General features: G+C 31.5%; 1 protein-coding gene across 2 annotated transcripts in view; it reads right to left on the bottom strand.

The window, feature by feature from the left end:
• Window positions 1–14,714, bottom strand: part of LOC130899451 (protein Wnt-9a-like) — a 64,314-nt gene that overhangs the window by 3,320 nt on the left and 46,280 nt on the right. Inside the window, exons 1-2 of one of the 2 annotated variants that reach the window (XM_057809390.1) lie at window positions 1,293–1,374; window positions 439–654 (exon numbers count right to left, since the gene is read on the bottom strand). In XM_057809390.1, coding sequence (XP_057665373.1) covers window positions 439–521 — 83 coding nt within the window. In that variant the 5' untranslated portion in view covers window positions 522–654; window positions 1,293–1,374. Of the gene's footprint in view, window positions 1–438; window positions 655–1,292; window positions 1,375–14,714 lie in introns of those variants that run through there. The other variant, XM_057809391.1, reaches the window with a different exon arrangement.

Below are 14,714 nucleotides of genomic sequence, written 5' to 3'. Positions count from 1 at the left end.
TAATATGAGAAAATCGAAAAGCATTTCCATTGTTTTAATAGTTCTAACAGGGTTGTTGATTCTTTTACAAATCAGAAGAATATATTCTTTATTTAAATGCAAAAGAATATAAATGAATTGATTGCAATCGACTTTTGGAAAACTAAATTCTAGCTTTTGAAAAAGAAACTTGCAAATCCCCATTGTTTGACATTAGTCTTAATACATGTTTTCCCACTTTCCATTTGCTGGAAAGAATAGGAGATATAGCATTAAATGTAACTGTAAAGATTAAGGTGGAAGATGACAAAGTATGAAATATAGAATTGAAAAAAAATATAAATGAACTATATTTTACGAACTTTTACAGCATAAAGGAAGGAAGAGAAATCTCAGAAGAAAGAAGAGAGAGGTAAAAAGAAAGAGGCTATTCGATATATCATTATAAACTTAACTTACTGAAACTGGTGTATACATGATTGTACGGTCAATTTTATATAATCTTGCAGCAATTCAGCTAAACCTTTCTTATTCAAACACATCAATTTCTGGTGCCTGAATCCCCTGAGCCACCTACACAATCCTCTTCTATTTGTTGTTTTGTTGTAATCGGCAATATTTCTCAAGTATATTGCAGATATAAAAGAATTTCCCCTAGCAGATTTTGATCTATTTCTGGAAACAATTTTTAAAAATATTTTATAAAGCTGAAACAAAAAAGAACAGAGACAAAATGTTTTGATAGGGTCTGTAGTTTGATACTGTCGATATATCGAGAGATAAAACCCGCTTTTTTAAAAGATAGAAGAGACAAAAAATAGTATATTTAAGAAGTACCATAAAATAAGAGAAACTATAGATGTTTTGCCCTTTATTAAAGTGCTTTCCTATCCCGGTATAATCAAGTGGCGAAAATTATACACAAAGAATTAGCAACAAAACACATCTCACAACCTAATTAAGACAGTTAACGTATCGGTAAATTTGAAAAGGTAGAAACTATAGTTTAAATGATTTCTCATTGTGAATTTTTGACAAAATAACGAAAGCTAAATATTAGTCGATTTTACCAAACTGATACAAAAAGTTGAAATTTCTCAATTATTTAGAATCCCCTAGCAAATATATTGAAAAACCGTGAAACTAAAATATAATAATAATAGTAAAAATAACCGAGAAAGAAGATATATGAACTATTTATTGTAAAGAACAGGAATTGTTTTTGATAAATGGAAAAATGCTGACTACCCATGGCTGAATAGAGTTACATTTTATACGTATAATACTAATAATAATAATAATAATAATAATACTTAATTTTCAGTTAATATGTAGCACAAACATGACGAATAACTTGTTCATACACACACATTAAAGTGCCAACTTCTTTATGCGATTCAGAGTAAAATCAAATAAGAATGTTTTAATCTCTGTAATGATTGATAAACGTTTCAAAATAGTTTATTGGAGTCGATCATATTGTAGCATACAAAGGTAAGTGCACATATACTAGTAAATGCCACATTTAACGATATCAGGATAAATGCCAATAAAATAATCTTTTATAACTACCATAAATAGTAATTGAAATTGTAAGATTTTGTTTCCATTGAATCAAGGTGACCTGAAAATTTTAGAAAAAATAAAATATATTCATTAATATAGATTAACAAAATGATGAACTAAATAAAATGGAATACACTCGTAATCGCAACTAATTAACCAATGATATATAGTGTCGGAAACTTTCGCTTAAAGAAAGAGTCTCATTCAGTTACTCGTAATTAGATAGATTATTTTTTAAAGATTACTGTTCGTATCTGTGGCATTCTTAGATTAAACATAATAGAACCGCTCCTTTTGTTATTTTTCCAAACAGAACCCCACCTAAGCTTGATAAAATATAATTTACCTGTTGTTAGGGGTGCCACTATCACTATCTATCAAACAATAAACTAAAAATATCACTATGAGACATGTCAGGTGTTTTCCCGACAAAAGTTTCATCATTGGTAGGTGCTACATGTCGAACTTCACATAACTGAAGTAACAATAAACCTTAAATATTTAAATGTCATTATTACTCAAAACAAATAAGTAATATATTTCATATAGGTGTGGATACCAAAGCTTTCAAAGCTGGCTGTTATTACACGGAGAAAAAGCTTGCATTTAAGATCTTTATAATCTGGTATAAAGGTCAATTTTATAATAAAAAATACAGAGTGTCTAACCAAACTTAATTACGAAAATATTACGTACTGTCGATATGAGGTAGCATTGGAATCATTTTATTCTTTAGCGACTTTTCATAAATAGACAGAAACTGTTTGATATTCTTACAAAATTTTGCATCTGTATTTGGATACAAACTTACTTCTCAATTTTTGTTTGTTTTGTTTATTTTTATGTTGCAAGTTTTTTGGTAATCTTTCCATCTTATCTAAAGTACCCTAAAGTAGATGCTTTGGCTGTTCAAGCTGTTATTCCATATTAGAATTTGTGAATGTTTGTTTTTAATAATGTCGTCTTCGTCCTCATGCAACTGCAGTTGACTATCACAAATAATTGATATTGGTAGTACATAACATTCATATACGATGGTTGTGTGGAAAGTTTCCGGTCAAACAAAGAAACAAGACATTCTTTTCATAATAATTTTCAACATAGCATCCTTTTATGTTCATACACTTAGTCCAACAATGCTCTAACCTTTTCAACCCTTCCAAATAATATTTGCCATCTTTCTCTTCAAGTTGTGAATCCAGATTTCATCCATAGGTACAAATCTACTCAAAAAAACCTTAACCATTTTGCTGAACCGTGTCCATAACATTTGAGAAAAGCTTTTGATCCAAAGTGAGTTAACGCGGCACACTACATGCAGATAGCTTACGCATGCATAATTCAACGGATACATTTTTTTGTTAAGCCAATAGCCCCTTCCATCTATCTAACCAATCAGACAGTCGTCCAATACTGTTACCAAATCGTCCACTTCATGGACCGTAAAGTCTGTCCTGTTCGGTTTGTTTTTATATATGTTTTTATCATGGTGGCGATTTGTTTCTATTTTTTCATATGATTTCTAGGAGAGTCTTCTATTTATTTGTTTATTTATTATCTTTCTATAAATTCCTTTCTGATATCTATTCGAGCTTGTTAGCAGCGAAAGTCAGCTTAATAATTAAAAGTCGGTGAAAAGAAAAGTAGTTATAAAGTAGCGATTATTTAATTATATAAGTAGTGATCAACAGTCAATTATTTTTATAAGTGAGTAAAAAAGAGTGTATAAATTTACCCTACAGTTAAAAAATGGTTCAATAAATTAGGAAATAAGAAAAACATTACAGTAACATGTGGTTAATAGGGTCACGTTTGAATTCAGCTGTCCTAAATTTTAAGGTCGTAAATTATGGTGCAGAGGCTTAGAAACAAATATTCAATGACAGCTTGATACTTAATTTTAGTGAAAATTTATCAAGGCATGCGCAAATTTCTTAGCTTACATTGATAAGTACTGACATATTCAAGTTGATATCTAAAACTTTTCAGAAAACCCTCGTATATCGTAATTAATTATAACACAATGTCAGAATGTTCACATTTTATTCTCAATGTAAATGAATTGTAATACATGGTATATAATCAGTACATAGAGATTCAAAAGCTTTGTATATTACACTGAATCTTATGGATACTTTTCATTACTTTTCGGTCCTAGATCTAGTCCTAGATTTTTTTTATTCTTAAATCTCAATCTCAGAACATGTAAATTTTGTATTCGAGACTAGAAAATCTTCAATAATAATAAAAATAAGTGTTACCAGTATCTACATAATTATGATTTTAGTATGATATTAAATTCAGTCTATGTATACTAGTGATCATATTGCTATAAAATCAAAAAAGAATTCTTCAAACCATGGGAATCCTAGATAAATGTAAAAGTAGATGCTATTCCATTCAGGGTAATGAAGGAGCAGACCAACAGCCAAAAAATGCAGCAGGTATTGATATGCGAAGATAATAAACGTAAGACACTTGGTGTTTTTAAATTTACTACGAAAAAACGTGATAATGGGTGATATTGATTTGATTAGAAATCAAAATTACGTGGAACCCAGAGTAAAACACTAAATAAGTGAGCAAATTCATTGATTAATAAACATTTACTTGCACAGATTGTTATATATGTTTCAATTGTATCTCAGATTTGGAAAAACTCAGTAATGAGAAATGAGACTTGTTTAAAACAGATTTTGTTCACTGTACACTCATATTCGTCATATTCGTTGAAAATAACTCTGTAGACGAATTCGAATGTGGTCTAAAAGTTTCTCATTTTTTGTGGTGGATTTGTCGAATCGGTAAGTATATTATAGCAGGGTGGTATTCTTCTTTGTGATGTAAGACAGATATTTTAATTGTCGAAATCTTTCCTGTATCTCTTTGATGTGCTGGAATTGATAGAGAGAGAGAGAAAGAAATGCTTTATTGGCAAAAAATTGTTACAGTTTGTACACAAAAGCTTGTAAAAGCTAAAAAACAAACATAAAAAAAATAAAATTACAACATACAGAAGAAAACCATAATGAGTAGCATTGTTTCATATGAAATATCTGTGGTTGATAACAAGCCTTCTACTGTTTTAAAACCTCAAAATTAGGATTCTCTTTGCGAACCATTCCACTCTAAGAAACCCCAATGCTATTGGCGACGAATCCTCTCATTGGTCTCTTAAATGAAAGCCTGTATTCTTTCACGAACATTATATCACTTGTCGAAATTTTTGGATATCTGTTTATCCATTATATCGAATCGAAAGTGATATTAGAGGAAGGTAGAATGTTGCCGGATATTATCATCTCAAAAACTTTTATTTATCACAAATGTAGATATAGATTAATGTCTGTACTTTTCCAAATAAAAATCTGATATAATTTATTTGATGTATTTGTTATATATGTGTATATGAATTAAACGGTTTTCTCAAATTCCCAGTGAATCATATTTGCAAAAAATCGAACGGCCTCGATGACCACCCAAGGTCTTCTTTAGTCATTAACTTATACATAGACGTATCTAGAGCATTTTTATAACCAATGCACAGGCTAATATAAAAAATGTTCCAAAAAATAGAATCATCTTGATATTTACATTTTAATTCAGTCAATAAACAAAAAATACATATCAGAAATATAAACCTACACCTTCCTGGGATTTAAACAAAAATATGGTTCCTTATTAGGGCTACTACACACTGTTTTTATGTTAGGAATAAAGTTTCATTTCATCACTTATTGTTCGCAATCGGAAATGAGAAGCGTTAGGTACTTAATGCTAGAGAGCTTCCCAAAGAGGGAATATTGACAAACTCTGAAGATATCTAAAAAGATCGAAACCGGTTAGCGAATTATACTTCTCTCTCCAAATTGCGAACCATTAGAGATGTTGTCGTGACGAGCCTGAGTATTTTGCTCCTTTTAGTAACGGTAGATCACGCTTTCCAATTATTAAAATTCTAAACATTATACGTAGTAATTATATACATTAATATATTAGACGCACCTCAAACAGAATTTGATTTGATATATAGTATGTACATTGAGGTATGTATGTTCAGGTAGAAATATAAACAATATGAGATATTACGTAAGCTGAATGAGTTCTCTTGTGATTTTCGAATGTTGTCAACTAATACTTGCTGTGAAATAAACAAGACTTTTCATTGTCAACGTTGCTGTGAAAACCGGCGTTGTTCACAAAGACAGAAAACAGAGAGAACAAATCATCTCAGTACAATTTTAGTCTATTTAAAGGATTAAACAAGCGGAACCTACCTCTAAGAGAACCAAATTTGACAATATGTTTATTAGATTCAGTTTGTAATACATAAGACGATAGGAGTAGTCTTGGGATACAAAATGACTCTGCTACTGATAATGAACTGAAGGAAGGGTCACTTTTCAACCTGGTTCTCAAAATGGCGTTCTAGGGCTCCGAACTTCGACAAATATAATATTAGCGAATGGTGTAGTTAGGCTTTATTGATGACACGTCGGACACACTCAGGCAGCAGTTGATGAAGCTCTCACCAATCTTAAAGCTCAAGCAGCAAAAATAAATAATGATTATAAGATCATGCACATAAAAACCTCTAGCAATTGATAGTTCTCAATAAATAGGTCTTCTTCTTCTTGTATACGAATTGATTTGTGTGCTAGCGTTGGCTAACTTATTTACCAAACACTAATCCGCCCAGTATTGACTTGGTTAGGTATGGTTGCAAGCTCTGGACGTTTGAGAAAAGTGATAAAACTTTCTGATCATACTTAGACCCAAAATATAATCTTAAGCTGGCGAGAGGTTCTGACGAACAGAATATTGTAGCGGTGGTAAAAGCGCAAACCTTGAACGCCCCTCACTATTATCCCAAAACGGGCTTGGAGGCAGACGAGGGATTGTCCGATCCTGGTCGCTGTAATATTGGGACACAAAACGCTCGGTTTATGGAAGTGGCCAACGATAAAAATCGACACAGGAGATATTGGAATGTCATCGTTGAACAAGATTATTATTTCAAGAGTTTATTCCATTTGTATAGGGTAGAAACCTAGATAAAACATGACCATTGTGTCCGAGTGCTGGTCTATTGTTTATTCAAACTGATTTCAATGTTTGTGTAGATATACATATATTGTTTGGATACAATAGTACATTTTTTATTATGACTTATTCCTGTCTGCTTTCATATATCAATTTTCTAAGAAACTTGATGATAATGTTTATATGCCGATGGTTATAGTATATTTGCATACTAAGTCTTTCGAAAGTAATTTCAAGGTGAATAAAAGCTAGCAAATACTTCGGACATATGTCTAGAGCTCCTCAATTCACTAAACAAACTATAACTTTGCTTTATATTCATTAGAAGATATGAATCCGCACTTTCGAGTGGTGTGTCAACTTAGATTTATTGGTCCTAAACAGGACTAGAATTCATTATATTTGAGTAAAATAATAGAGAATTGATCACTCTGGAGAGCTTTACGAGTTTATTTTGAGAAAAATATTCCTATTAATAACGCTTTATTTATTTTTTATCATATACTTTTTTTATTTCTCACATTAATTTTTTATAATATTATTTACCTTGCGTTCGTTACGTCTATGGCCTCATTCCTTAGACGTGGTTCCTATAATGACCATGACAGGTATACGGGTGTGATATTCCTCACTTAATATAGTTAATTATATAGTATGCCCTTTCATTTGGTTTTTCTCCTCCTCAATTATTTTTTCCTGAATCACTTATTTTTTCGATAATGCTTTTAGTCAGATATTGTATTAAATTATTATTTTAATACAGATACAGAGATTTATCGTTCTTCTTTTGTGGGATCATGGGAAATGGTGAAGTATACAAGTTGAAAGTCATTTTGGGAAACCGGTCACTTTTGATTGAAGGACCATACCTAAATATTTTGAAGCTAAATTGATTTTTTCACGGATGTCATAATTTCTTTTTCTCCGCTTTGTTAACATTATAATTAAGTAATTGCCGAAACCATTGCAATACTCCAACAGATTTCTAACACAATGGCAGTAGTAGTACATTATAACATAATCTAGGGACACCTAAGAGCATATTGACAGTTTGTACTCATGTTTATTGAATAATATTGATAATTCGATGGAGCAATATTATCGAATCATTAAAAATGATTTCAAAATTGAATCATAATGCGTTATTTTGGGGCAAGTACATGGTGTGAGGCTACTACAGCGATGACATTTGTTGTGCCATGTTGTGATTTTCTATTTTGAGTTCTTTTTTTCGCATACAACAGTAGTTAAATTTGAAGTTGTCCTCAGTATGGGCATTTCACTCTATGACAGAAGTACTTTGAATTTTCATCATGACATCCATTTGAAAAATTATTTGAAGCTAAAAGCATTTTTAAAACATAATTCTCAAGGCGATAGTCCAAAACGTTTACCCTGGAGAAACTAAATAAAGTAATAAAGTAATTTATCAAAAATGAAATTTCAAAATAATTCAACAGCGTTTTGTGTAGGTTGCATTCATGGGTTCCATGAAAATACATGGTGTATCGGGACTTGATCCGAAAAATTCGGGAGTGTGTAGATGACGTGAAAATAATGCTGTCACATGGAAAAATTTCTCATACGACACTTCGTTTCTGAGCTATAGACTTCTGAAGCTGTGAAGTCAGAACTTATATATTTTCTAAACTATACATTCGAACATTATGAATTGTTAATGGATGATTACGTATGTCCGTGTAGAGTATTTATAATTCTACATTACTCTCTGGAGGCCAGGGGTTAACAATCCATACTTTTCAGGGACAACCTGTACAATATAGAGATAGCAAAAATGAAGTTTTCAATCGATTCTTCAACAAAAAGGTACTCGTTGTTTAACTCGATAAAATGTATGAAACTGGAGATATGTAGATTTTTAGATCGTTGTACATGTCAAGGAAACCGTTCGCCATAAAGAGACATTCTAAGAAAATTATCATAATTCGTAATTATTTATTGAAAACACTTACAGGAGGTATTAAAACACCTAGAAAGCGTTCAATATACCACATTCTGGCTTCGAAAAAGTTACCAGAAGCCAAACCATACATCAAATGCATGTCGGAATATTCACAATAGGTAAATTTTACTATATTGCAACTTTAAATACGATGTGATAATTATTGATAACATGTTTTTAAAATATTGACAGCAAACCGACATTATCAAATTAATTAAATCGCTTGCAATTTTCAAATGAATATCACGTAGTAGCTTATTTGACAATAGCCTACTAGATGAGGAATAATTATTAACTATTTTTAAGTTTTTCCTTTTCCTTTATTTATTCATTAGCTTTCCAAGAAATGTTTGATTGTATTTTAATACCTCCTGTAAGTATTTTCAATGAATAATTACAATTTCTTCAAAATCTGTCTTTCTGGCGGTTTCCTTGGCATACATAACGATCTAGAAATCTACATATCTAACCTAACCTAACCATGAATTTTATCGAGTTAAACAATAAGGACCTTTTTGTTAAAAAATCGATTGAAAAATCCATTTTTTGCTATATTTAGTTTGTACAAGTTGTCCATGTAAAAGTTACGGATTGTTAACCATTGGGCACGAGCCGCCCATAGCCTTCAGACAGTAGTGTAGAATTATTTATTCCGTCAAACATACTACATGGAGATAAATAATCATCCAATTATAATTAAGCAAGTTTAGAGTCTTATAATTCGGAAATTTTTCCTATACAAAGCATTATTTTGACGTCATCTACTCACTCCCAAATTTTTTGCATCAACTCCCGGAACACTCTGTAGAAGATTGCAAAAGAGCTGTAATCTAACACAGCTGACAAAAACGATGAGGGTGGAAATCAACAGAGTAATACCCACAAGTTAAGCTTTTCGCTTTTGAATTTAATCAAATTATTATAAACATATAAGGAAATGCAAATCTTTCAATAAATAACTAGCTCTATAAATGGTAACTGAAAACATCACATTTTTGTCAATAATTTTATCTACGCACCCTTTCAAAGAATTCTAGTGTTCAAACGATGAATTCATATTTCAATTTGTAGAAATAGTGTGTGGTTATCAAAGTTTAATTTATTTAAAATTACATCGTACTCTTTGGAGCTCTTCTAGAATTGGAGTCCATTTGTTTTGCCAAAGACCCATGCAGCAAGATTTTTGGTAAAACATCATATCCAAGTTATAGAAGAAGCGTTAAAAAATTTATACCTGTCGAATAAAAATAGTTATTTATGCAACAAGTGAGTAAAGTAATATTTTTTTCACGAGTAAGATGAGCCAAAGGCGAGTACGAGTTTACTCAAGAGTTTCATACAAAATATTTTCTACGTTCGTAGACTTAAATTTTTTTTTTTAATAATAATAACAATTTGAAGTGAAGAAGAAGTTACATTACTATTGGTACTTGAATTGGCAACATTTAACGAGTTCAAAGAAATAACATCGTCTATAGTTGTATTAATACTTATTGGATTGTTGGTAGAATCGTCAAAATTTACAATGTTGCTTGAAGGCAAACTATTTGTTCCCGTTAAAATTTTCACTGCGGAATCCATTTTGTTTTTTATTGAGTCGTCTACGTAACCCTACGCAACTGTATTGGATTTCCACCGGAATCCACTAATAGAAACGCCGAAGAGCGTCGAAATGTATGCCCAGTGTAGTTTTTGGAATTAGGTAAATTGAAATATGTTGCGATAAGCGCGGGAATTTTTGAAAAGATATCGATACCTACAACTTGGGTTTTGCATTTTCTATTTCTATACTTCAAAAAGAAAATATGTGGTTTAACATTTGTGGGTCGTTGGTTTTCATATTTTTTATGAATGTTTACCAAGTTTAATCTATTGTCATATATTTCACCAATAACAATAAATCGAGGTTGAACATGAGTTTTTGTATCAGGTACTGTGATAATTAAAACATTTCCGGTATTATTAATATCGTTACAATTCATTTTATATAATATCTAAGCAAACATTCTGCTGTCATACCTTATGCATGAGATAATGATCGTCTGGAGCTTGCAACAGAAACTTCTTTCTTCACGGTCAAATGTTTTAGATTTTTTGGGTCTATAACCAACTGATTTATTTTTCAATATGCAATGAGTTTCGAGTGTTTACTCACGTCTACGTCGTTAATTACCTTTAGGCTTTTTAGTTTTGAGGTTTTCTCAGGGAGAAGATTCATAGTCGCTGAAGTTGCCGATTCAACAAAATCCTTTGGTGCGCAGTTTAAACTTTCTTCACATTCTCCATCACTAATAATAATACTACACTCAAAACGGATTTTTTTGAACGAATATCAATCTAATAATCTACTGTGAGCTCAGTATCTATTCAATTAGAAGATTGATTACTCACTACCGTGAGTGACAAGGATCTCGAAATATCGGGAAAGTTAGGGAACGGTTTGCCTCTTTCAAGACAACTGAAAACATATTAGATTAGCTTATTTGCTACTGGATCTACAGAATCGTACCAGATTTTATGGATATAAAGTTCAGGTATCTGGCAAAAGGTTAGATCCCACAAGTTGAAAAATAGGAGAGAAAAACTAAGAAGACAAGAGACGTATCCAATACAATAGAAGATTTGTTAACGTACTTGTATGCAGATGAGGACGAAATTCCACTTCTCGAATACTGTTTTGTAGAGTTTAAGTTAAATTTGGAATATTTTATGCGATAGAGTGTTTTATCTAAACAAACAATTACCTCCACACCCAATCAGATAAGTATTTACTACTTTTCCTATTGTTGACTACGTCTGGCAGTATCAAAACAAATAATCCTCAAGCAAATTTAGTAGAATATTTATACCTTCTCAAGATTCCAAATATTGTGCAATCAACCCAATTTCCATCACTCCCAAATTAGTAACTCATCAGTATATATGCCTGTTTATTAACTTACAATCATTAAGTAAATATAATCATTTATACGAGTTTACAAACTTTTAATTTGCTTCGAAAAATGTAAAATAAATTTAAAACAATATTTAACACAAATTAAACATCCTTTTAAATGGTCAACCAAGGTCTAAAGTTATTGAAGTGCATACATTTTATTGTTATTTTTATCTAAAATAACAGAAAACTCTCTCTTAAACGTCTAGTGCTTGGGATTTACTGGAAGACAAGTTGTCACGCTTCCAATATACCTGAATGCGCGTTTTGGTGTTAACTTAGTATACAGAGACGTGCAACGGATTTTCAATACCACGTTAACGACGAACTAATTGTCATTCTTCCACACTTTTTATCAAGAGGACAAGAAAGTTTACGTGTTTTGGAATGGAGACACTAACTAAGCTGAAGCAGATAAAACACATCGAGGCCGATCCAGAGTAGTATTTGCATTAATTAGTTTTTGTTGTAAACTGATAATATTTGTCAAAATCTAAAATAACGAAAAATGAATTTTAAAATTTGTTATTTTTGGCGGAAAAATGCATTTTTCTGACACAGTATTCATCTATCTCCCATATTTAGATCCAAAAATATTATAAACTTGACTTGTATATTATATCTGTGTACGTCTACGTATTTACTTATCTGTGTGTATAGGAATTGATGTATCTATATATTTGTTATGGAGGGTTAAAGTAAGAAGAAGAATCTCATATGGAATAAATAACAAAGGGCATGGTATGAATGTAGTAGCTTTTGTAGAGGAATTGAAATACGCCTGTTTAAGAAATTCAAACAAATTGCGTTTCACAAAATTGTGAGATGTTATCCAGACCGTAAATAATCTTTGCCACTTTCTTTAAAATTCTGAAACCTTCTCTGGGCTCTGGAGTAGCGGAATCCCCTCTCGCAATTGCTGTGTGGTTCTATCCTTCCAACTTTTATTTCTCATTTCTTATTTCTAATTTTACCTCTACTCAATCTGTACGCATTTTCCCATCCTTATTTATTTTTGACAAGGATACCATTCATGTTTGTTAGTTAAAAGGCTTCTCCTATCACATATACCAGCATTTGCTAACCTTGGACACTTCGTCACAGTATGTAAACCCCCCTACACCTGGGATTTCTTAAGACGATAGGGCTTCAGTCAGGTGGTAATCGACTGAACATTGTTGTGTTCTTCTCAATCAGGTTTCTATAATTGGTATAAGTTGCTAGATCCGTCTCCTATACTTTCCAGTTTGAAACTTTTCCTTCCATCTTTACTCTTGTTGCTTCTGTATGTTCTTCAGGGGTTTTTCTTTGTGGAATTCTTCCATTCTTCAGCCAGAAGTCCTAGCTATAACTCCAATATCTTCTGTATGCGGTTCTTCACAGTATGTACACGACTATTTACATCGCATCTCAAATAGGTATTTCTTGAAACATACCTAAACCGATGGTAGCCAAGTAGTAATCCATATTTCCGTATGTTTTCTTCCATCAGACTCATATAGTATGAGTGACTAGGTCCATTTCCAATACTTCCCAGTTTTCTTTCCGTCATTGCTTTACTTTTTCCTGTATGACCTCCTTTAACTACGTATCTATGTGTCCACGTAACACAATCTTTGAATTAACTTTCGAGAAATTTGAAATTTTAACACACTTATTGAGGACCATTGAAAATGAAAAATTTCCAGATCTCCAGAATGGTATGTAGGGTAGTTTTTGGAGTCGATTTTTTACATATGATTAGTTAACTTCCGAATTTCTATACTTATCGAGGATCATTAAAGTTTACTAATTTAACGACTATAACCTATTGTCCTAATCAGGTAAACCAGGTTTACGATGTCCTTGAAGCTAAATTCGAAAGCTTATTTCCTCTTCTAGAATCAGTTCATTTTATCTTTATATTAGAACCAAATTTGTATTCACTAGAGAATAATTATAGTTAACCCTGAGGTAGACTTTCCAATAATTAATTTCTAGCAAACTGTAATCGTACTTTGTGGTGTTATGTTTAACTTTGGCCCAGTTACAAGAGCTCTAAGTTTCGAATTGATTCCCTAGCTCGTCTCCTTAATGTTTTATTGCGTATTCCTTATTTATAGAGATACTGAAGTAAAAGTTGAAAACCTCAATCTGGAAGTCGCAAAGATCGGTACTCATTTGTAACAACTACACATTCACAGCCGTAACCTATTTTTTGATTGTTCGATCTTAATGCCATTTGTACTTGTGAAAAGTTTTGTCCAATAGCTACAGCACGCTGATGAGTTAAGGTTAATTATGACAAATATTAGAATTAATTCAGAAGCAACGTCGTCTGATCATGCAAAAAGATTTTAATATGTACCAATTTTTACATTTTAGCGATTTTTCGTGTTTTACATTTGAGAATTCCTGGAATCGTTGATGATATTTTAAATAAACAGACTGGGGACTGACTATCGAAACTTAATAAAACATGTAAAAGAAAGATTTTGTAGAAAACCTCCTAATTCTTCTGAGCAGTGTATTTGTCCAAATATTGAATATATCATATTGGAAGTAAATCAGTTTCGTTATATGCTTGTATCCTCCAAAAAATTTATAATTGAACAACCATGACTATATAAACAATACCATTGACAACTAACCTAACAATGGTGAATATCCTTAACAAATATGTGTTTTACGGATTATTGTGTTTTATTTTATTTACTGAATGTCACCACAGCCGGTTAAAAGAACAAACAATATTAATTGACATTTCTGAATTTTCTGGTCCTCGACAGTTTCTTTAATTTTTATTTGTGCGTATCGAATATCATATCCCACGGGAATATACGGCTTCCTCTTGGTTCTCTAATGTTTCTATCTGTATGTCTAGCTATTAGAACATATACTCTCATAACTTCAATTACCTTACAATTATATAAAGAATGAGATTGAAATTTATAACAAATTTCATATTTAGAACTTTATTGAAATCATCAAGTCGTAGATTCCTTGTGATTAAGCCTCAGTGATAAAAAACAAAACAGTAATTCTGGAAATGAACTCAAACTTCAATTAAATACCTATAAAACTACAGAGTGGATAATAATCAACCAATTCTATGATTCTAGAACCATTACCTTATCTACCAAGACAATAACCCTATAATTTTTAGAGAAACCTGTTTAAGTTCTGTAACTATTGCATTTAACTGCTACGTCTTGTTGACTGGTGTCTAAGCTAAGATGTTGTCGATTT

This window comes from Diorhabda carinulata, chromosome 11, assembly GCF_026250575.1.
Source record: "Diorhabda carinulata isolate Delta chromosome 11, icDioCari1.1, whole genome shotgun sequence".
In the NCBI taxonomy this organism is placed as follows: Eukaryota; Metazoa; Arthropoda; class Insecta; order Coleoptera; family Chrysomelidae; genus Diorhabda; species Diorhabda carinulata.
Note: the sequence above shows the minus strand (reverse complement) of the source record. Positions and strands in the feature narration are given on the sequence as shown.